Source organism: Excalfactoria chinensis, chromosome 13 (genome assembly GCF_039878825.1).
Source record: "Excalfactoria chinensis isolate bCotChi1 chromosome 13, bCotChi1.hap2, whole genome shotgun sequence".
NCBI classification, from domain to species: domain Eukaryota; kingdom Metazoa; phylum Chordata; class Aves; order Galliformes; family Phasianidae; genus Excalfactoria; species Excalfactoria chinensis.
The window spans coordinates 10203949-10228119 of record NC_092837.1 but is presented as its reverse complement, the minus strand read 5'-3'; the positions used below and the strand labels follow the sequence as shown (position 1 = coordinate 10228119).

Below are 24171 nucleotides of genomic sequence, written 5' to 3'. Positions count from 1 at the left end.
CACTGAGCAGGATAATGACTGATAAAGCTTCTAATTTGGACTGTGGTGCTAATGAAGAACAACATTTCCAAATCAATATCTAAGCAGTGCTGCAAATCTGCTGAAGAATGCAAAACATAGGCAGAACTTTGTGGCACATGCACATAACAGACATGCTGGGCATGACTATTTTTTCCTCCACCTGTCCTTCAGCAGGTTTCTCCCATGACCCTTATGTCTGTGTAGATCTCTTCTCACTCTATTTTTAACATGGGAGGATTCCAACTCTGCCACCTAGCTTTAAAAATCCTCGGTGCTGAAGGCACCCATTCCTCTTTCAAATAGAAATACATATCACTGCCTCTGTACAGACAATATGAAATCTTCATAATTACATGCTAACATTAAATTAAAAATTAATTCAGGCAGATGGTTTTTACATTTCCTCAGTTCCTCATCAGTTTACTCACACTGCCAAATGGCACTGCTACAGCAAAGTCTCTGGTTTAGGACCTACCAACATTCCATCATCATTTCTTTACCACCTTTCATATTGCCATTACAGACATAAATTTAATACAGAGTCAGAAAATTGACATGTAGCCAGCACAAATGACTTAGTTTCCACACACTGTCATTGCTCTAGATGCCCTTTTCCTGCCAAAATCCCCTATTAGTCCACTTTGTGCATCCAGTTCTGAGAAAACTTCTATTAGCACCAATTAAGCAAGCGGTCGTTTTGCAGCATCTGCCTACAAAAATCCTGCCAAAGGAATTAAAATTATTTCAGCAATATTTTCTGGCTGCTAGAGACTTTGGTCACAACTGAGGAAGTACAGCTATGGTGTACAACTCACTTCATCCCCCTCTTTTTTTCCACTTTGTGCAAGGAAAATACTGAAGGATTCATCAGTACTGTTTCTTCCTGGGGCCCTACATTCAGACAAGGCTGCAAAAAACTCATGGTAGAGCAATGGGATCTTTTGAACAGGTGCAAGTTGATATACTTGTCCCCGCTTCACAAATTTCACTTAAACTATGAATATTTTAAAGTCTTCTTCTCCCTATTTTTTTTTTTTTTAACCTGAGCCTATAAATTGTTTTTTAAACGTTGAATTTTCTTCATCTGAGACCACTTTAAACCCTTTAAACCATAAGTTAAAGGACTTTATTACTCAAGGGCTCCTACACACCAGACAAAGACAAGTCTCTAAATTGACATGACAGCAGCCAGGGAACAATGAAAATGAAGTCTCTCTCTCCCTTGCATAGAGTTCAGTTGTCAAACTGAAATCCCATTTCTGTGCCAAGAAAGCCCACTGCAACATGAGGCAGCAAAATTAAAAAAGTGATTAAGTCAGTTCTATTGTTCATCTTTTTGGATGGCCTTTACTTCTAACAGTGTTACAGAGATGACTGACTGGTGGGTCACATCGCAGGGCTCTGGGGAAGGTTCAGGGAAGCTTGACAGGGCCACATGATTTGACTTTGTCTCTACAAAACTAAATCAGAGCAGTAGCACTAAGCAAGTTATCACAGAGATGAAACTGATTAAAAAAAAAAGGGGGGGCTTTGAAGGCAAAACTCTCATGGGATCCTCTGTTATCTCTTAAAAGCAATGACCCACTCAAAGCTTAGCGGGCTTAAAATCTGGCCCTTTTCCTCAGGGTTAGGAGATCCATTAATACTGACGTGCCAGGAACAGATTGCAATCAGAGCAGTAGGGCAAGTGGGTGCTTCTGTGCAGTGAAAGTGAGGCCTTTCAGGTCATCAATCAAGTAAACCAGAGTCAGATCCCACCCAGTCCCACCCAATTGTGGCATTTAAGAAGGGACGCTCTTAGAAAAATGCAGTGTTCCTAACTAAGCAAATGATCCATCTCATCTTCTTTGACAAGAAGGTAGCTGTAGAGATTGTGAACCAAATGAATTACCCATGTGCAGCTCACGGGTTGCTAAAGTCACCGTGAAGGTATTTAGGGAAAATGTTACAGTAATGAAGGTGAAGCTGCATCATTATATTTTGTAGTCATATAAGGAACAGGCACTGATGAAAGTCAATAGATACCATTTTCTACAGTATACAGGACTTCCTTGACACACTTTTGCTTCATACACATGTTGTGCCACAGTGCTCCTCTGCTTCTATCTGTTGCATGGCATCAAAATATAACAGAATACGGGTGGAAAGGTTCAACCTTTGCTGCCATTCCACCAACATCTGTCTCTGATATCAAGAGCAAACATGATAAAATGGGAGGCATGACTTTCAGAGCATCACTCTTAAATACTGATTCCTATGCATTACCTGAACAGCTTTCAATTGCTTGCTTTACACATATTATAGAGGAGATGGATCTTACCTGAAATATTCATAGTCATGGCTGAGTTTCCTTCCATCCAAATTGCTCAGATTTGGCATTTTAATTTGTATATTATAAGACCAAAGAACCTAGAGTCCAAAAGCCTGAAGCCTTCAGCTCTAGATCTGATCTCACTTGTCTCTGTAAGATCAGTTTTAATCATCACGTAGAAAATAGAAATCAAACAAAAGATTTTTGTCAATGCTTCATACCTATAGATCCAACAAGACACATTGTGAACAGGAGTCCCACACACAAGAAAATATCCACATTCATCCGTCGCTCTATCTTGCTGCGCTTATAGCGAGGACCGTTGTTATTCAGCATGGCCTTGGTTTCATGACCTTCAAAACACAAATCAATGCTGTCAAGTTTACATAGCATTTTACAGGGTTTTTTTTTTTCCCTAAAAAAGGCATTTCACAAAGTGGGAGTGGGATGCTCATGACTAATATCAATTTATCTTCAGCTTCATTGAGGAATTTTATTGCCCATTTTCTCATTTGACTGAAAGTCAGAATATATGAGACGCTAAGTTTCAGCTTTAAGCTGTCACATATATTTTACTTTCTCAAAGGCAGCAGGTTCAATAGGAATACAAGGACTATACCACTATTCGAAATGCTTGTGACTCAGAAGCACAGATATGCTTCTATATAACAGCTAAATCTCCTGGAGAACAGAGGGAAAAGGAATAATAATATTGCATTTTGGAATTTTATAATCAACATGATCAGGTGCTATACAGGTTCCTGGAACCAACATTTGAAAAATATTGAAAATATTATTCATTAGCTACTTGGAAGCCACTAGACACATTTCATGCATTAAGAACAATCCAACACATCGGGTCCAGCAGTGAAAGACACTAATGTTATTTACTTTTTCATCACGTGGATGTAAAGTGCTAACAGAACAGCAGGGCAAGAAATGAAAAAAAGCCCACTAAATCCTAAGAACATACTGAATTAAAATTGAGCTGGAATACTTGTAATGAGAAAAGAGTTCTGCAAGAAGCCAACAAGCAGGATTTGCTTTTTCTATTTTATTAATATAATTTAAACCATGGGTCTACAAATGGAATACCTGGGAAAAAAAAACAACAAAAAACAAAACTGCTATATCAAACTGTATATTTTATACTTATTTCTATTTTAAAAAATAAAGGCCATGCAGCCTTGTATTTGCATTGTTGTTTATGTGTGTTTAGTGTTTGAGAGGTACTGTTCGCCCATCTATCTTTCGTCTTTTCCTAGAGAAGTGATTTGAACCAAAAGCTGGAAGTAAGGAGTGATTTAATCACTGCTATTGGATTCACTCCAGCTTTACATCAAAGATTATTAACTGAGGTAGAGAGCAAGAAAGAAAATTACTCTCTATCCTTATTTTCAGGACATTCACTAAGAGCAGGGACATTCCAATGAATATGTAATTCCTACACAACCCAAAGCTATGGTGGTGGGGGCCAACTCACACCGCCAATGCTCCTTCCTTTTCGGAATATTTATGTGCACATATCCACTTATTGAACCAAGTCAGCTAAGTCAGGGCGCTACTTGTGAAGCAGGAGGTACAGGTTCACTCATGTTCAGCCTTCCCTTCTGTGAACAAATGCTTTTACCACTGAGTTACACAGAAAATGAGAGCACTACAGCCTGCACTTTTGTTTCTCCAGCAGCTCTGTAAATCCCGTTTCTCACTTTTATGTCAGACACAAATGGAATATTTTGTGTTGGAAAAAAAAACCCAAAACAATAACAAATAAACCCAACAATGGACACCTTATGACAAAGCCCTTTAGTCCCCCACAAAGATCCCTCAGGGAAATGCTGATGGATTTCTGCAGTGAAATTGGATGGGCTCTAATTACAAATTTCACCTCTCTCATTCCCCTCCACTTCAGCTGCCCAACATGAAAAGAAATTTTCTCAATGCCTCTATTAAGGATATAAGTCCGCAAGATATGAAATATCAGAAAGAATTAGAATTAACCATATATATGTTTGTTTTTTCTCCTAGAATCCTCACAGATTTACATGCTGTATAACCCTGCACCTCACCTATCACACTACAGTACATTATCACTCAATTTCTGGATGCTAATGGCCTCATTTAAAACTTGTTTCCATTCTGGTACTTTATTACTGGAAAAGCATTTTTAATTCTTGATGCTGTTCCTATCACAGTAAGAAAACTGTACTGACCGTGGCTCTGTGACGCAGCTTTGGTGCATTAGCGCTATTGCTTTATGTAGAACGTTTGGGTAGCCATGAAAGGTGAAATTCTACTTGGGTCAGATGAGAACTGCACAGACTAAACAATCACTTTAAGTGATGGCTTCGCGCTTCACAAAGCGTCCATTAGAAAGTAAGATTCAGCAGTAATAGGGTTATAAAAATGGAGAATGTGCCATGTTACAATGTGACTGATTTTGGATGTTCAGAAAAGGTCACAGACCATGATTAAAAGCCAAAATATAATCAATGTCAAAGAAACCTAGAAATGAAGCTGGTTACTGGCTCAAGTGAGTCTAATTTTAGAAGAGAAAGAATAAGCCTTTATTCTGACATGAACAAAAAGATGTCAGCAGGAAATTGAATTGAAGTCTTACTCAGACCAATGACACCACATCTTGGTAACCATTAAAACTCCAACCTTTGCAGCTGGCAGCTTAAGCAACATTAACATCGGCCCACGTTATGATCTTTGCTGTTGGTGAAAGGAGCATACTAGAAAATGGCTAGAGAAAGAAAATGGGAATCCTAGCAGGAGAAGGTAAGACATGGATCTCTTAGAGCAGGTCCATGACGGCCATGAAAATGAACAGAGCACTCAAACACCTCCTCTGTAAAGAGCAACTGTCAGAGTTGGCATTGTTAATCCTGGATAATGCTCAAGGGAGACATTATAGCAGACTCCTGATGTATAAAGGGACCTTAGTAACAGACAGAAAAAGACTGGTGGATTTAGATTGAATATAAGGAAGATATATGTATATATGTGTGTATATGTATATATATATATATTAATGGGGGTTGGAAAAGGTTTCCCAGAAAAGCTGTTGATACTCCATCCATGTCAGCATTTACATCCAGGCTGGATGGGACTGTGAGCATCCTGATCTAGTGAAAGATTTGCCTAACAATGGGGCAGGGAGTGTCAGAGCATATGATCCTTAAAGATCTCTTCTAAATATGACTATTCTATAATTCTGTGAAACTAAAAGAAGCTGAGAAAAAGATGAGCTGACCCACTGTTGAACCTGGACTGCTGCATATGATCTGGACACAGACACTGTCTAGTGTGCTTCATGTATCTACTGCATGAAATGCACAATCGCAGAGACATGCTATGTCTGTGTCAGCATGTAATGGATCTTCAGCTGCAATGGTTTCTGCCCTGAGGAGCCACTGAGATCCCTCTGAGGGCAGCAGTGAAGATTTTATGACCAATGAAATTAGCATTATAATCAGAGCTGCAGAGCTGAGAATTAAAATAGCCTCATCAAATTTAACTGGTCTGGATATCTTTGCATAAAGGTAGCAAGATATTTGTCACACACAGGTATACTGTCACTTGTCAGAGAACCAGTGTAGAGCTCCTTGGCTTTAGAGCCCTGTAACACCTTTACTTCAAAAGGTTATGCACTCTCCCCTCTGAACTACCAGTTCTTTAAACTAAAGGTCAAATTATGGTGCAAGGTTAGACTACTCATGTTTACTTAAGGATATTTATAGGGAAATTCTGTGTTTAGTGAAATACAATGTACTTCTTACCTGCATATATAACAATTCCTATTGCAACTTCAGTGTTTCTGATTGTACATCCACGAAGCAGAAGGCTTTCGATGTTAAAGCCAATCCGTTCATGATTTGGCTGTTCCCTGGGAAAAGAAAAAGAAGACAAAATAAATAAAGCACTGCCATTTTCTGTTCTGAAAAACCTCAATTTATTTATTTATTTTTGTGTGTTCAGAAATCAAGGAACTGCGAGGAGCCTAATTTGCTTGTACTTCACTCAGCTTCAGTAAAGACTCTGGTAAGAAGTCAAATAGAATTCAAATAACCACCAGAGGGCTTCTCATCGTTGTAAACCTCAGCTCCCTCGAGGAGTGCTTGGGCTGATGCTTTCTCCCTCACCCACAATGGATGGAAGATTTTTCACAGTGGCTGAGGATGTCCTATCACACATCTGCTCCTTCTGCTAGAAGAACAGACATGGGAAAATCCTAAGATCAGGCAGGTTCATCAACGGGTTACTTGCCTCTGAAAATGAAAACTATTTTTACAGTTTTCTGTCATGAATTTGTGTAGGCTCTTCCTGAAATCTTTACCAAAGCTGAGATTTTTTCTGCTTGAACTGGTTTTATTATTTAAATACCAGCATAAGATAAGAGTTCTAACAGAATATGTATATTTTATTACTCTTTACTGGATATTTGGTATTGCATTTACCAGCAAAATGCAGTGTTACATAAATGAGGGGCAAGGTTCAGTGCTATATCAGGCTATGTGAAATCCTACACCTGTTTGCAGCTGCACATGACAACGTGACATCAAGGGAGAGCAGTGAAAAGGTTTAGACACCAAATAGCTATAAGATGGCAGAATAATAGCTTTGATCAAAGACCCTGCTGCGAAGACCACAAGGCAGCTCTGGCTTGCAGTGTTAAAAAGGGAGAAGGTCACTGTTATATGTTGGAGTGCAGGTGTGTAATTTCCAAAGCAGCTTCAGATTACGGATCTTAAGTTGTCTTTACTGGCATTTGAACATAATGGGAGTTATCACAGAGTGTTTTCTGTATACAAAGCCCAGGCTTCAGTGCAGTGAGATTTAAGTATCTAATATACAAAGTCACATTTGTTAATAACTTTTAATTCAAGTATCTTTATTCAAGTATCAAGTATCAATATCAAGTATTTTTCTTAGCACATTTAGTAACATTAGTAACGCCAGAACTCCCTTATCCTGGGGAGTTAGCTTCAGCCTTAGTGAAATCACTTAGCAGAAACCTTCCTGCATTCCCTTTCAGCAGCAATTGCTGTGTCCAGGGCAGACCAGGCAGATATCACTAAGTTTGTGCTTATCATTTTTAGCAGAGACAGTTCTTCTGCACTGCTACAATTTTACAGCAAGAAGATGGAAATTCAATGAGGGCTCTTGGAGAAAAGTGTAAGCTGGCAGCACTGTAAGGGTGTGCACCTCTTGGAGCAGCGCTATAAGCTGGTCATACCTTGCTTTGCTGAGAGTCCAATTTTTGTTTGAATTACTGAAGTAATTCAGGTTTAGAAAACACACCAGGAAAAAGCAGACTAAAAAAAGAACTCCACTGTTAGTAAATTATTTTCCACCGATTTCTTTCATCTACCCTCGTAGCAGGGAGAGAAAGGCAGCTAACTCCCTGCCACACACCTAGCAGGTGAGATAATAGGTGTTTCCAGAATAAATTTCTGCTATAGGTTTTCAACAGAGATTTAAAGTTGTTAAAGCCAATCCTGAACCCTTCGGGTGTGTTTTTGTGTGTTTTCTTGTGACATATTTCTTACGTTTGCACAATCTCAGTGTTCTTGTGCTGTATTATAGCAGGCTAATTGGAAGAATTGCTTCAATTTAGATAATACCTAGTGGTCCACTAAGCCAGTAACCGACATTGACTTGACCTATTTTAACTTGTCAAAATATCACAGAGGAGGGAAAACAGCATTGCTATTAGAGGTAGAATTCTACAACACGTAAATTCTCAAAACCAGATTACAAATGTTGAGGGCTAATGGACAAGAATCTTCTGGTTTACTCAAGTTCCAGGTTCAACATTCTCAATGCATCACTGGAAAGACATTAACTACTAGTTTAGCTACTGGTAAACTTTTAGAACACTTTTCTAATGCATTGGTTTCATTTACAGTTTTGGTGCTTGCATGTGTTTTTCAGCTGTAAGAAAAAATTAGGTTCGTATGTAAGATCCTGGATACCTTATCCCCATGGCTGTAAATATGAAGAAATAAGAACAATGCAGATGGATATCTTTAAACATTAGAAAGTATTTACATAGCCTAGCTGTCAGGTCAAACACAAATGCACTCCTGCCAGAATTCTGATAAGAGCTGAAGCCTTGTGAGAACAATTTGTATAAAACAGTTGTCATTTCAATGGCAAGCCTTGGTCAATCCTAGCCTTAAAGCCCAAATTCCAGTCTGCATAATCTATTAACTTCTGAGTCCAGGAATAGATAATAGTAATGCCCACCAATTTCTGCAAAACGTGTTACTTCCATCCATTACCCCTCCAAGTGAAGCAATAAAGCTGAGATAGACAACACATTTATGGATAACAAATACTTACATGTACCCTTTGAATTTATTGAGATCATTATTAGGCATTTCACAGATGATGGTATTTTGGAAAAATTCTGGTTCAAATGAGGTATTCTGCAAGAGGAAACACACACGGAATGAGTGTCAAATCCAGAGTAATTGAAATGCTAAACACTAAAGCAGCCAAATACCCATGCCATATCAACACCAACAGATACATTTTGTTTACGGAAGCATAACACAGTGTCAGAGGTAAAACTAATGGGCTTGGTAAACTTACCTCATCAAAAAGCAAGGGTTTGGAGAAAATATGTGTTTAGATCAGGTTCACAGCTTGCCCACAGTTTTTTACCTTCACTATAAGGTAAATTCAGACGCAGACAGAACAGCCAAGGCTGGAAGTTGCCTACAATTTTCATCTTTAATTTCACAAACAGCACACAGATCAATTCTCGCTTTATTTTTTTTATCAACACAAATCTCTTTGAACATAAGCAAATTTGATTGTGCAAAATAATGTAATTCATTGTATAATCAAAAGGGTATTGTCATGGTGAAGCAGATTTGATACTTTCCTTGGCTGAATTATCAATTGGTTGTAATAAATTACAAAAAATATTGTGAACTGGATCATACAATAGAGATGCTGGTTAGAGGCAGCACCTGCCTTCATTTAAGATAAGTGTAACAAGCTTTTATAGTTCTTTATTAAATGACAACACTCTTCAGACAAAAGCAAGATCAAATGAAAATAATTTCTATAATAATATGGATTTTGAAATATATTAGAAGAGTTGTTTTACCAGCCAGGAGTACATGAGAATAAAATAAGGGACCATGCCTTTAAATAATTTGAATACTTTCAAATTTGACTGAAATAAAGACAAGGAAACAAGGAAAGAAACAAAAGATCTACCCACAAGGAAGGGAAGTGAAAGAGCCCAGTGTGCTGGGAGAGACAAAACAGAACGGAGCTCTCTGGGCTAAGTATGTCCTGAATGAGAGCTTGGAGCTGAAATAAGATTTACACTTCTGCTTTATTTTCCCCTTATTCAAGGAAAAAGGCTTGCTCTGAGGGCTCTTTGAAGCAGTCTGGAAAGCCAGCTGCACGAAAGGTACCTGTTTGCCATAACCTTTTTTCCTCAACCGAAAAGATACTGGAGACTTTGATTTTAGATTAAGAATATGTAATAAAAATGGGTTGTGAGAAACATGAAAGAGAATAATTACTGCTGTGAGATAAAAACCAAAAGAACTGCAACCCACTTGAATCCAAACTCCTCTCATTAGGAAATTCAGAGCTGGAAATCAGATCTGCTGCTGGGTTTCCGTATCTTCTTCTAAAGCAAGAGAGACTTCCAGAAGTCACACTCTATTGGAAACTGAAAACCTTGAGAATCTCCCACTGGAATTCATCACAGCTTTGCCAGACTGTAAGAGTTCCTCACTGTAACAGTGCCTAACTCTCATTTTCCTCTCCCTTGTTCTTTTTCTGAGCAATACATACATTCTATTTTGTATGCATATGTATAAAATCTAAGTACAAGCAAGCTGAGAATCTGATCTAAAAAATGTATTTTGGACGAAAAATACTTTGATGAACTGAGCCTGGAGAAGAGAAGGCTGTGAGGAGACCTCACTGCAGCCTTCCAGTATTAAAAGGGGATTATAAACAGGAGGGGAAACAACTTTTGACAAGGGTAGATGGTGATAGGACAAAAGGGAATGTTTTTAATTGCAAGGAGTGAAGGTTGAGATTGGATGTCAGAGGAAAGCTCTTCACAGTGAGAGTGGTGAGGTGCTGGAACAGGCTGCCCAGAGAGGTTGTGGCTCCCCCATCCCGGGAGGTGTTCAAGGCCAGACTGGATGGGGCCCTGGGCAGCCTGGTCTAATTTGAGATCCAAAGGTTGGTGGCCCTGCCAGTGACAGGGGGGTTGGAGCTTCAGGTTCCTTGAGGTCCCTATGATTCCATGGATATCAGGGCAGTTTGTATAACATTTGTCTCACAATGATTGAATATTTTTAGTCTCTCCTTTAAGAGCTCTGTGGAATCTTGTCCATCTCATGAAACTCAAGAGTAAAACTGTACATTATCAATACCCTAGAAACATTTGTGCAACAGGATAACAGCAAGATGGAAGAGGAGCTTAAGGGGCTCATTACTACCTAATAGGTTCCTAGATAGAAAAGGGGCAGAGAAAGATGATTCTTTCCCCCCCCCCCCCCCCCCCCGTAAATAAATAAATGGATAGATGGTTATTTTGATGACAAGAGTTTTACAGTTGAAAATTCAGGTCAGAAAATGGCTTACAAGAAGAAAAAGTTTCCTTCGCCTCAGTAGTTTAAAGGTAGGGGAATTCAGTATTCCAAAGCATTTCCTAAACCAAAGAACTAACGTCAGTTCATTCTCTCCTGCTTTAAGAGTCACATTTTATAGCTGCAGTTAAATCTGGGAGGTTTTATGGAGCACTTAAATCACAAGATTAAACAAAGCTCCAAGAACAAGGACAAGCTGCAGACAGGAAGACTAAAACCAGCTTGTTTGATATGAGGTGTGTTGATTTTATTAATCAACATGCTATTTACACTAATAATTTGAAATAACAGGGTAATAGAGATGATTACTTAAACTGTGACCTTCCTGAACACTGCGGTCATCAAGGTCAGAACTGCATTCCACTCTACTTATGTAATAAGACTTCCTAAATGTAAAGGCTTCTGTGCGTGCGGTGTATCTACATAATAACTCATAGACTCTGGTTTCATAGACTTACCTGTCTGGAGAACCCCATGACGACTCGTCGCTGCTTAAGGTTGGTCTCTCCATCAAGGTTGGCCATTTCCAAGTGGCAGATCCCATTCTGGTCAGAGGAGTACAGCAAGAGGATATCGGCTGGGATGGTCTCGTTACACTGCAGCTGCACAAAATCTCCCACTCGGACATCTTTCCAGCACTTCTCAATGTAGGCACGGTCTTTCCTGTGGCATCAAAAAATATGTCAAGGGAGAATAGGGACATTAGACAGGATCCCTGCTAAGCGGGGTTTTGATGAAAGAAAATAAGGCAGTGGTGCCACATGGCTGTATTTTTTTTAAAAGGCACTGCAAAACACCTAGAAATTAGTTCTTTAGACAGTTTTGTAGCACCACTTCACCATATCTCACACGCTTCATCTTCATCACACGTGGAGTAAATAGAAACTAAAAGACAATTTCTTTCATTCACAAACACTGGGCCTATCTTCTCCACAGCAACAGCTCAGACCAACAGAACTGTTTTTAAGTATAGTACACAAGAAATATGAACATTAAAAGAAAAGGGGTTAGGGTTTGAGGAAAAGAAATGAGTATTTCATCAGCAAACTGGCATTCAATGGTTCGGGATACAGCAATACTTTTTGAAATAACCTTTTCAGTAATTGATCTCTCAGCTGCTCTTCATCATCAAAACACACTGAGGACTGCAGAATACACTTTACAATTAGTTAAAGGGAAAACTGTAAAGGCAGCAATTGCCCAGTTCTTCATGAGGAAATTATTTTTTTAATATAAATAATTGTCGTCTTGTATGTTGCTCTTTAAGAAGGAAAATGCTAAAATACTTTACAAGTCTCACAGTAATAGGCTTTCTGTAATGACTCAGTCTCATTTTTGCTTAGGTTTTGAATCATCCTCATTTAGTGTCTGAAGAAAAGAGTCTTTCAATAAAGTGCTTGTATTACGAGAAGGGGAGCCATGATGAAGCAGATAAAATGTTTTGCTGGAGTTCAAAGGCACACATCCAAGTGTGTCTTCAGAGCCTGGCCAAAGTCTACCGTGCGCTAACCTGCTTTCCTGATCTTGGGGAAAGAGGAGTCAGCCCTAATGCTGTCAGGCAATCTGTTGCAGCTGGCTCACGTCCTTATCTAAAAGCAACATGAAATAACTGCTTCCTGAAAAGGTTACACATGCAGTTAAATACTCCGCATTTCCCAGTGGTATTCACTTTTCATTAAAGCAAAACAAGAACAAAAAATCTAGAAAAACTCCCATAACTATGTGAAAATCTTTGGTGCTATATGTGAGAGTCGTTAATAATTGCTAAATAATGGTATTGTAGCAATGATTTTTCCTTCCTACATTGTTTTTTCATTCCTGAATGTTCGTTCTTCTTTCTGCTGACTCTACTTACATGCATATCCTTGTTCCCTTTGCTCAACAATAGATATAAAAGATCACACTGTGGAACAGATGTTTGCTGTAAGTGAATCTGATGTTGCTGATCTTTGAAAAAAATATTCCAGAACAGTTTCTACTTGAAAAAATATTTAAGCAGGTACATGATGAGAATTTATTGCACAACAAAGCGGATGCTAAAGCTAACGTAAGAAAGCCACTAAGCAACAAGGAACTCTTCCCATATCAAATGCTTTCCTGGTAGAATTCCTCATTTGTTTAAAGCATGATTGCAGTAGTTTAGTACAAGCAGATGGGCTGTCTTGCTACCCCAGACATCTGGATGTCACATAGAGTTTGCATATGCTGTTTGCCAGGACATCTGCAGGGCAATCCTACTTCTCTCTACGTCAGCTCTTGCACAATTCTCTTGTTTATAGAACACTTCCTGCTCACAAAATGCTATAGATAGGCCTTACCCAGCTGGCTGTTTTCTACGTCAGCCTAAAGAAATTGGGTTAATAAAATAAACCACAAAAATCATAGATTTGTAATAATTTTTCAGTAACAGCCAATGAAACTTACATTACACTTGTGGCTCAAGGTTCGGTTCATACACTAATTAGAGAGGAGACAGTGAGTCAGAAAAGCCAAATGACCTCTTCCAGATCAAAGAAGTTGTTTTCTGTTGCATAGAAAATTTAGTTCAGGAATTGCTAGTCTTCCAGGCTTACGTTCAGGTGAAGGGTGCCCCTCTCTCCCAGTGAACAAAAAAATTCAGTAAAGCCCATTTTCTTCGTAGAGAGCTCTATTCTCCAAAAGATTTAGCTGGAGCTGTAAGATTAACATCCCTATGGCATGAGGACTTTCTAAAATTTTGCTGAGAATTATTAAATGATAAAAGGAAGAAAAGCACAAGGAACATCTTCCACCCCACAATGATGTTGGTCCAATTACCCCGAAAGATCTTTCAAATGAGGCAGTTTCCTTTCAGTAATTCCCATAACTGGGAACACTGCCCTTTTCCCATTCATTGATTAATGTTCATAAGTCACGCTTTGGTTGCTAAACAAACACAAGAGCTTTGTGAGTCTAAGATGGTTTGATGAGAGACATATAAAAAAGACACACATATTTATGCAATAAAATAACAACATGTGGTGATTTTCAGTAGGTAGAGAGTTGAAAGTCTGACTCTCATGGTGAAAGGCATCAGGGCTGTGGCACATCAAAGTTATGCTCTAGGATGAAAGTCTCTCCATTACCTTCTCTCCTTTACCAGTCAATTTATCACCACCACACTTAAAAGCGTTCCCTGGCTGCCCTGGAATAACAGGTAGCACAACAACAGCCATCAGAGGGTAGTGCAGATGGAAAGAGACAGCCTGGAATAGTCACAGCGAAGTCTGCCAGAATTTGATATTAGACTCGTCATATCTGATGAGAAGGACTGAACTGAATGGATTTTATGAAGGTATTTTAGGGGAGAAAGAATCATACAGAAAAGCCTTCTGTGGCTGGAAATTGTTGGGGAACAAGAATAAATTATTGTTGACACAAAGTCATTTCACATTCTTTGATTCAATAAAAATGAACGTCAAACAAAGACTGGGTCAGGAGGGGGTGGTGAATAGGAGGAAGTAAGAAAATATTGTGCTGCTCCCAAGAGGAGATTAAATAAAACTGTTTTCCACATGCATGCCGCTTCAGAAACCTTTGCCATGTTTAATAGTTACATTGACCAACTAGCTCAGTAGGTCCGGTTCCTCTGAATTACTAAAAGTTCTAGTCAGCTTCCCTTGCAGTTTGTAGTAAAGATGTTACTCTGCCTTTCACCTGTAAATTGCCACCAGACTGCAATATCAGACACTTCGGACAAAAAATAAAATAAAATCAGAGTAACATACAGGCAAATCCAAATGTTTGTGTTTTTTTGTATGTAAAATCATTTGCATGTTATATTTGAAAATGGTCCCCCTCAAGGATCACTTTATCAAAAATGCTCCAACACACTCAGTGCTATGCAATGAACATCTGGAATTACACAGGTATTTAAACGTTACAGTCTATTTTTGCAAATACAAATTGATCACATGCTGTCAAAGATTTTACCAGATTTTGAATGGAAAACTTCACACTATGCTTTCAAAGACCATTCCAAAGCTTTGAATGCAAGGTTAGGAGCTGCTGCCCTAACAACCTTGAAAAAATGACCACATAGGAGCAGATTAAGAACTTGAGGGTGGCACTAGACTGAAGGGGAACTGATCATGAAACCTGCCCATAGCTCATCATACAGCACAACTTTACACAGTATTCCTGAGTTGGAGGTATCACCTGAGCCAAAACATACATCCTAGTTCATCCCTAGTTTATACCATGTTGCCATCATGTTGGTGTCCATGAGACAAAACAGCCTCCCTGGATATCAGCAGCATCAAAGAACCATATCACTTATTAGAAGTCAGTGCAGTAAAAGAACTTAGCAAGCATCCATAGCCATTCCCCCCAACATCTGTGCAATTTGAGGGTATGAAGCCAGGAGATTCCCCATTGTTGATATTCATCTGCCATTCAGAGGAAGCACCAACAAGATATAGAAGCCTTGATGTGGCTGTGCCAAAGCGAATCCAGTGCCATCTTGCCAGAAGGAAGATGGTAGGACTTAAAGCAAACCACAAGCTTGAGATTCCTTTTCTTGGTGTACAAAATGAATGCAATTAAGCCCCCAGCAGAACCCTGGTCTTTAAAGTTGTGCTTTGTTAGAAAACAAAAATAATAGAGTAGAAAGAAATTGTTCTTCAACAAGCAAGAACTCAGCACTGCTGATGAAGACTTAAAATGAAAATGTTGGCCACAAACCTCTTTTTGCATATTCAATCAAGCACGTTGCTCTGCCATCTTGAACCTGAACATCTATTCAGAATAATCAGAAAAAATTTAGGTTTGATTTTCTAGAAGTGTGAAGTTGATGTAAAATCCTGTCAGGATGTTATGGAGTGTTTGCAGAGCATTACAGCTTTATCCTAGAGGAACATCAGACCCAGCCCACAGGTTAATCATACATACATCAAGTGGTTTCTCAAACATCACGGAATGCTGAAATAATTAAGTAGCTTTCAGTAACTGTTGGTTTGGCATTCACTTACAGACCTGCATACTACATTCAGTGCCGGCCCCTGTTAGTCAGTTAGGAACAAACTCAACAGAGTTCAGAGAAAAGTAACCAAAACAGGAGCGGAGGGACTGACTGACAAGACAGATTAAAAGGGTGTTCCGTATACATATCTTGCCTAAAAGCTGTCTGGGAGTAGCAAAATGAACATGCTAGAAATTACACATGCATGAAAACTATAATTAAATGTTGATGATGAAGAATAATTAGGGTTGCATGAAACCAGGTCACTTGAGGAATTTTAATGCAATTAAAGAAGGATAATAAAGCAGAATATCTTAGAAAATGCTTCGATAATCACATATTGTAGCGGTAGAAGCCTCATTCCTACAAAAGTTTAAAAGCAGACTAGGTATATTTAACAGAAGACTAAGAGAAAAGAAGCAAGTGTATTTTAGTTCTCATATAGAGGTTTAGCGCGATGTAATCTGGCAGCACAACAGTCTGTATACAAATTATGATTACAGAAACCTTTTAGTCAGAAAGTAAAATGTCTGCAATCAAACATCAGATCTAAGGTATTGAAACTCCCAAGATACTTTAATATTATTGTTTCTTTCCTTCTTCTTTTATCTACTTTTTTTTTTTTTTTTTTTTCTTTTCCTTTTTCAATTAAGCATTCTTTAAGTACACTACTTGAAGTGCCTTTTCCTTCATTTGACTAGCAGGCTAGATTAGCCATTCCAGCTGACCTCTGTGAAAAGAAAATTAGAAGTAATGTGTTTACAGGGCAGTCTACTTGAATTCAATTTCCCTTGCTCCATACTGAAAGGAGACAAGTTACAGCATTTCCTCTGGTGTTCAAGAAAGTTTTGGAGGACATTTGGCTTTCAGCAAAGGGAGTGCACACTTTGTATGTTTTATGGAACAGGAACTAGAGTTCTTGTTACTGAAATCTGAAATGAAGACAATTTACTCTCCAAGATTAATACTTTAAATCTAATTAAATTTTCATCTTATGATGGAAGAGGAGTTATTCTATTACAAAAGATTCTTTGGTGTCATAAGATTAACAAGATTCACAGTCCCCCAAAAAAGACTTTCACTCATGTTAAAAAATTACCTATGGCAGATGATTCACAAGGTGGAAAATTAGAAGCCATCATACTCTTCCACAACTTTGCAGCTAGCAGGAAGAACAAGACCTACCAGCTTCCCAAAAAGCTCTTGAAGCCTGATTAAAATTATTCATGACATAATAAGCTGCAACTACAGATCTGATGGCAATCACAATTGTCAACACTTTTTCCAGATAGAATGAATAATAGTCTGAAGGCTTCCTTATTTTTCTTTCTCTTATGTCACTGCTTTGGGCCATAAGAGTCTGGTAAGACACAAGGTTTATTCACAGATCAAAGACCTTCCTATGGAATAGGATGAGCAATATTAAGATGTGCTGTCTCATCTTTCTGCATAAGAAAGTACACAGGGCTACAACTTGGATCTGGATCTGTTTGTACATTGTAATGCTATGATGTACATTTTTCTTTAATGTGAAATTTTGTTTATATTGTATTCCCTAATTCTCATTTACTCAAGGTAAAAGTCTTTTCCATATAAATTAACACAATTGCTTTATGTCAAGAGGAAGCAATGTTTCCATGCCAATGCATTCATTAGTACCTACTGCATCACCTGCTATTCCCTGTTACGTGGGTCTTAACAAATCTTAAGAAATAATCCATCGCTCCATGGACTAATGTAACTCTGACAGCCTCAAAGATAGGGGCAATTCAGGTACCTACTCAAAGAACTAGAATTACTGACAGTCTTCATGGTGGAAGAGAAAGAAAGTCTTAGATGTGCAATATTTAGAAACTTGTAAAATACCTGCTTGTCCACATACACTGGCAAAAAGAGCAAAGATTTTATTTCTGACATGTCATTATGTCAGGGTAAAAGTAAGCAAATCCATTATTTCTCTGTTTAACCAGCAGGATATGAAAATAAAAATCTGACAAACACATGCTAGAGCAAGAAACAGCAATGACAGAACTCTGTGATGAAAGTTAGAGTTCTACAAGATCCTACTTGTGAGAACATACATGGTATAAAGCACTGCTGATTAACTGGAGGAATGACAAATAAAGTTCAGGTAAATTATAAGTTTTGCTCTGCTGGCACCCTGTGTGATATTTAAGCAGGCAGAAGCTATTTTCTACGTTGATAACAGTTTTAATACAAGAAATATCCTAAGCTTAAGAGGTCATGAAACACTTTGAAAATGTCACAGATATTTGGAGATAATTCATTTAGACAAGACCAAACAGAAGTATGTGTTACTACCTCAATTTTTTAAAATACGTTTACATGCATTTTTGTTTTACATACAATCTAGTAAATAAATAAATAAATGAAAACCCAAAAAACACAACTGGAAGGCAGCCTGCAGTTTGGAGTATAAAACTGAAATCAGTTCAAAGCGCTAGCTATGTTTTTCAAAGGTTTTGTGGCCTCTAAGCAAACAAGGACCCATCTACATGAAAGATCTTGTTCTGTGCTATACTGTTTGTGCAAATCTTGTTCTGCACTGTATTGACAGAATTCAGCACTGTTGAAAATTCCTTAGAACTTCAGGGCTTGGCAGCTATTTAAACACTCCATGTCTATGAGGCCAATAGCCACTGCAGAGCCATGAAACAAATATTTTCCTTCCCAGTCTGAACAGTAGATTTAAGCAAAATAGGAACATCTTTTTCTCAGACCAAGTACAGATGTTATCTAGTCATTGCAACTTTACACCATTTCACTTAATCACTGTGATTTTTTAGCAGGCATTAATTAATACTTTAAACAAGAAACCTCACAATTGATAAAAGATCTCAAGTCAACACTTCCCAAAATAAAAGCTGTTAAAAAAAAAAAAAAAGCAAAAAAAAAAAAAAAAGCTCACCTGCTGTAAATGTAACAACTCATGTGATTGATTTCTTTGTCTAGTTTATATCGCCGAAAGTCCTCCCAAGCATCTTTAATGGCTGTCATGGCCATTATAACACAAATAGGGATCAAAGAAACTTCTGGTTGGAAAGCGTTCACCACTGGCACAAAATTCAGCAGTGCAATGACCACAAAATAAATATTGGCAAAGCGGTGAAGCTGCTCATAGATGTTTTTAGGGAAGAAAGTCAAGATGCTGTATTTTGTGGTCTTAATTTTATTGGAATCATAGTATCTGTTTGGATTTTCCTTCCATTTCATATTTCCAAAAGACAAATTGGAGACGATCACTCGCTTATTTTCATTTTTCTTCCTTCTTTTCCTTAATTTTCCTCTCTTCTCCAGCACTTCATTTTGGGGTTCCGTGTCTGAAGCAACGCACTGACAGCAGGTTTCCTTGAAAAAATGTTTTTTCCATACCATCTTAGAGAAGCAGCCTAGAAAATTTCTCCTTGACATCTTGCTGTCCTCTCAAAAAGTAGCCTCAAGTCATAGGCTAACAAAGTTAGAAGAGTTCGGTAACCCAGTTAAACTCCAAAGTGGTGAAGGGAAGACTCAAGCTGTTGCGAGCCCAGGGCTGCTTGTCGCTGACTCCAGCATCCACCTGCCTGTGAACAGGTATCTTCCTGACCCAGCTGCTCTGGGTCCTAAAGCTTGCTGGGAAGGCTACACGTCACACATGAGAAAAACATCCTGAATGTTTTGTTATTCCTGTTACTACATGCCTGGAGGCTCCAAAGTATTTCCCTGGAATCATGTGTCTGCTCACATGAAGTACCTCTGTTGCAGCGCTGCACAGACGAAACTAAGAACATACACACAGTTTTCACCACTCACTTTAAGTGTTTCTGAATCACTTTATAAGCCAGGAAGTTCAAAGGTAAAGGGCAGAGCTCTGAGTACAGAAGTCAACCGATTACTATGAGCCTCTGTACAGAAAATACTAGTTTCTTCCAACCTGCTCTATTTACTATTTGCTTTCATGCTCATAACTTTACGACAAACAAGCAAGCACCCGGTCCCTCCCCACACACTAATATAAAATTTCTAGTATAAAGAACTATAAATATACATAGGCAATTTAAGAGCGGTTTACCCAGCTTGCCCCACAGGTTGATGCTCCTCCCCTGTTAAACCAGCCTCTGGACTCCCATTTCCTTTTCAAACCCAGACCTCTCTCACCCTTTTCTCCTTGCAGACTCTCATTTCTTTCGGTCTATTGGACCTCGCGCCCTTGCCACAAAAGTAATCAGCACAGATGAGAGTTAAATTTCAAGAAAGCTACACAGTAATTTTTCCACTATGGTTTGGGCATAAGGAGATGTGAAAGAATAAAAGAGGCACAAGCATTTAAACTTCTTACAAAGCAAAGCTCCTATTGTGTTATGTAGAGACAAGTGAGGTAGTCTCAAGTCAAATTAGTACTTAGACAAGAAACTCTGATGAAATCGAAATGTTGCAATAAGAATTGCACTTGAAAATACTTCTTCCTTCTGAGTCAGTACTGAGCAAACAACGCAGCTTACTGCAAGTGGGTGTTGTACCACTTCCAGAGTGAAAATGTGTTGTTTTGATCACCTATGGTAACTGGAAATGCTATAAAATTTGCTTAGTTCCTGGTTACACATCACCTTGAATGCAAAAATGTAGTTGATTATTAATTTTTGTATTAATGGTTTTATCAGGAAATTTCTGAAGGATGTTGTTCCTGTTTGTTAAAAGGAAAAAAAAAAAAAAAAAAAAAAAGCCTAATGGTCCTTTCCAGGCTTCCTCTGGAACCTTCTGCTACTGGGACATGATACTGTGTGTGTTGGTAAACTGGTTTGGAGACTTGGAATGAAAACTGGTGTATCAGCACACAGATCTGTGATATAAAACAAAACTTCTCAGGATAACTCTGACACTGAGTGAGATAAATGAAGCACTTTCTGAAGCAGAACAAAAGTCTTTTATAACAGCTCTTTCAAACTTCCTGTACTCCAAAAGGTCAGGAAAGGAATTGTTGCAAAAAATCAAAATGAGCAGTTTCCAACACACCAAACACAAGGAGAATAAATGGTTTGGTCTACTTACTTGTCATATACTCTGCTTTTAGAGGAATTTATCATCTTATCGAATTGGTATTTTCTATAGTCTTCAGTAGCATCCTTAATCATACTGGCAAGCAGCACCACGATCAGAGGAATCATCGTAATCTCCCTGTGGAAGACTTCCATTTGTGGGAACCAGTTTAGAACCACCAGGAAGAGAAAATAAACATTAGCTAGCCTGTAAAGAAAGATACAAAAAGGAATTAAAGGTGTAATTTCCTAATTAAAATCTCGTGCCATGAGCATTAATTGTTTCACATCTCTAACCTCACCCTTTCCCAAAATAATCAATTATTTAACTGAGTTGCTTATTCTTTTCTTTAGAAAAGCTTGTGAGTTATATGGTCATAATATTATAGCTACCTTAATTTTCCATATAGTACAAATATATATATTTGTACACATATATATCTAGGAGCTGAATCTTCTCTAATGATCTCCCACAAACTCACTTTTGAAAATAATCACAGATTCCAACAAAAGGCAAACAAAAAAAATTATGCACCCCCCCCCAATGAAAAAAGACAACCTACCAAACAACAACCCCCCAAGATACCCCCCCCCCAAAAAAAACAACAACACTCACAACTCTCAAAAAATAAACCAATGCAACAAGATGAGTATAGAAAACACACATTCATTCACACATTCACATTCACACATTGGGACTCACTCAAGGACCCACTAAAAATTCCATGTGTGGAAAATGGAAGATCAAATCATGAAGGTATAAATCTAAGAGAACAGAAATATCAATTCTAGAGATGGATATGGAACTACCAGTTATCTTGATATGCAACTTGAAATTTTTCCAAGGAAAGCTGCTCAAGTACTGAAGCGGTAAACGTGGCCACAACACAGATTAGGACACCACCTTCTACTTATTTGCTTTAAGCCTCCACTTCAGTATGAATTAGATGACATTTGTTTACAAAGAGTCTTCTCCTAAATTTTAAAGACATGGTAGCTGCAGAAGTAGCTCTTCTCTCTCACCTCCAAATATCACTGTTTCAGAAAGAATTCTTATACCTCACATACCATTTGATGGTTGCCACTTTTACCTGTGAAACTGCCTAAAAAGATTTTTGGGCAAAAAAGTAAGCCATGTGTATTTTGTAGTCTGTATCTTATTTCCAGCATAAAGCCTAGAAGCTTGGTCCCAGCTTCTCTGCTGTCTCCCATTGTTGGAAAACACAATTCTCCACTTGTTTAAGTTGAGTTTCAGTCTGTCTCTGACAGAAAACAGCAGAGGTGTTGATTCCGCCACAGTCTGGGGGGCACTTTTGGCTCCAAGATGCTGCCAACGGTACAAAGCTGAGTCTACCGACAAAGCCATTCACAGCAGGAACGTCAGGCTGAAAGACAAATGCACAAGGACTGAAAGCCAATTCCCTTCTGGTAGAAAATTCACTTTGTACCTGGCAAGCAGAGGTATAAAACAACAAACAATGCTACTGTTCAGTCCATTACACGTTCAGCCTTTGAGCTCAGCACTTTCCACAGAGAATGCATGGAATAAGGGTTACAACAAAATATTCAGTAATGAAAAATCCATTTCTATCTCCGGGCAAAAGAAAGCCCACCTCCATTTTCTGTATTGTATAACAGCAAACTAACGTAGATAAAATCAGTTTAACAGATGTGAACAACAGCTTTTCTGTGACAAAATCTGTGTTGTTTTCTTCAGTCATAAACTGCCACCAAATCCATTCAGGCATTTTTCTTCAAGAGTTTCAGACTTTCTTACAATACTTTTTCTTTTCACACTTAAAAAATGACAGACTCAGGTGTTGAATCTCAAATCTCAGCTAGTAATGAACTGCAACATCAGCTTAGTCTCCTGTATGTTCTCATAATAGTTTTCTAAAAGCTCCATAGAAATCTCATTTAAATGGAAAATGCCTAGCAGCACTAAAACAATCATTGGAGAGATAAAAGAATTCAATCTCCTAATACTAATCCTGTTATCATTGAACACTTGTCTTCTGACTTGTTCACACATTCACAATTGCAATCGAATGGCCAGGACACTCAGGCTCCAGCAGTGTTTTATTATGCTCAATCCAAGCACAGTAGAATCTCAGCAGCAGGAGCCTGGGGAACAGAAGCTGCCTTGTGAAGTTGAAGCAGAAAATGTGGAAAAAAAAAAAAAAAAAAAAAAAAAAGGGGCTGTGGGAAATATATAAAATATTTAATCTTAGACAAATGGTCATTTAATTAAATTCACTGGTTTAAACTTCTTTTAAGACCAACCTTGTTTGAAACAGATAGAAAAGACCTGTACGTGCTCACGCAAGTCTAAATAGACCCATTTCAAAATAGTGTACTTTGAAAGAGTTTATGCCTTTATTACAGGCTGGGTCTTTTTTTCTCCTCAGCTTTCAGCTTCCTCTTCCAAAATGCCTTTATTACTGAATGCACCGTGATTTCCTTTAGGAAAAAAAGAAGGAAAAAAAAAAAAAAAAAGAAAAAAGAAAAAAGAACATAACCATATTTAAAAACATGTATGCAGTACAGTCACAGGATGGGGAAATGTAGACTACTGAACTGCACTAACACATTTGAAGTGGGTTATGGTAACAGCAAGAAACAAGTAAGGTTTATGCACTTTTGCTCACTAGGTGCTCAGAAAAATCATTGAGAGTTCATGCTGCACAGCAACACCCAGGGATCTTCTACAGCGAGAGCAGAATGACCAATTTCTACCTATCAGATCTTGGTGGAACTGGCTCCATTGATGCAAATTTAAGCTCTAGTAACAGTATTCACCTGAGGAAAGATTAGCTACTGCAGTGGTAAGCAGTTGTCATTGTGATAATGGGTTAATATGTACTTAGAAAGCAAAACAATTTATAAGCATGCTTGATCCATGAAGGTCATATTTGTATTGTGCACCTCCATGCAGATATGGGCATTATAAAAAAATCCAGTTAAGAAAATATCCTTCCAACTTTTCACCTGATATTTTCATTTCTCTGTTGCCTGTACGGCATGGAAGGCATTAAATAATAGAAATTCCTTTTGATACTGAACTCTTTTATTGCAAAACTTTTCTTGTGTTTCCTAATTGAATGCAGCAGCAATTTGTATTCTTGGCATCCTACGTGGACAACGTGGTACTCACTGAAAAGAGATATTCTGGGAAAGGTTTGACTGTGG

General features: G+C 38.2%; 1 protein-coding gene across 1 annotated transcript in view; it reads right to left on the bottom strand.

Annotated features, from left to right (window-relative positions):
- The window catches only part of ATP10B (ATPase phospholipid transporting 10B (putative)), a 45787-nt gene extending 26406 nt beyond the window's left edge, over positions 1-19381 (bottom strand). The window contains exons 1-5 of the mRNA XM_072348002.1: positions 18879-19381; positions 11430-11634; positions 8684-8769; positions 6118-6224; positions 2554-2685 (exon numbers count right to left, since the gene is read on the bottom strand). Of these exons, the coding sequence (XP_072204103.1) occupies positions 2554-2685; positions 6118-6224; positions 8684-8769; positions 11430-11634; positions 18879-19381 (1033 nt within the window). The remainder of the gene's footprint in view (positions 1-2553; positions 2686-6117; positions 6225-8683; positions 8770-11429; positions 11635-18878) is intronic.
- Between the last annotated feature and the right edge of the window lie 4790 nt (positions 19382-24171).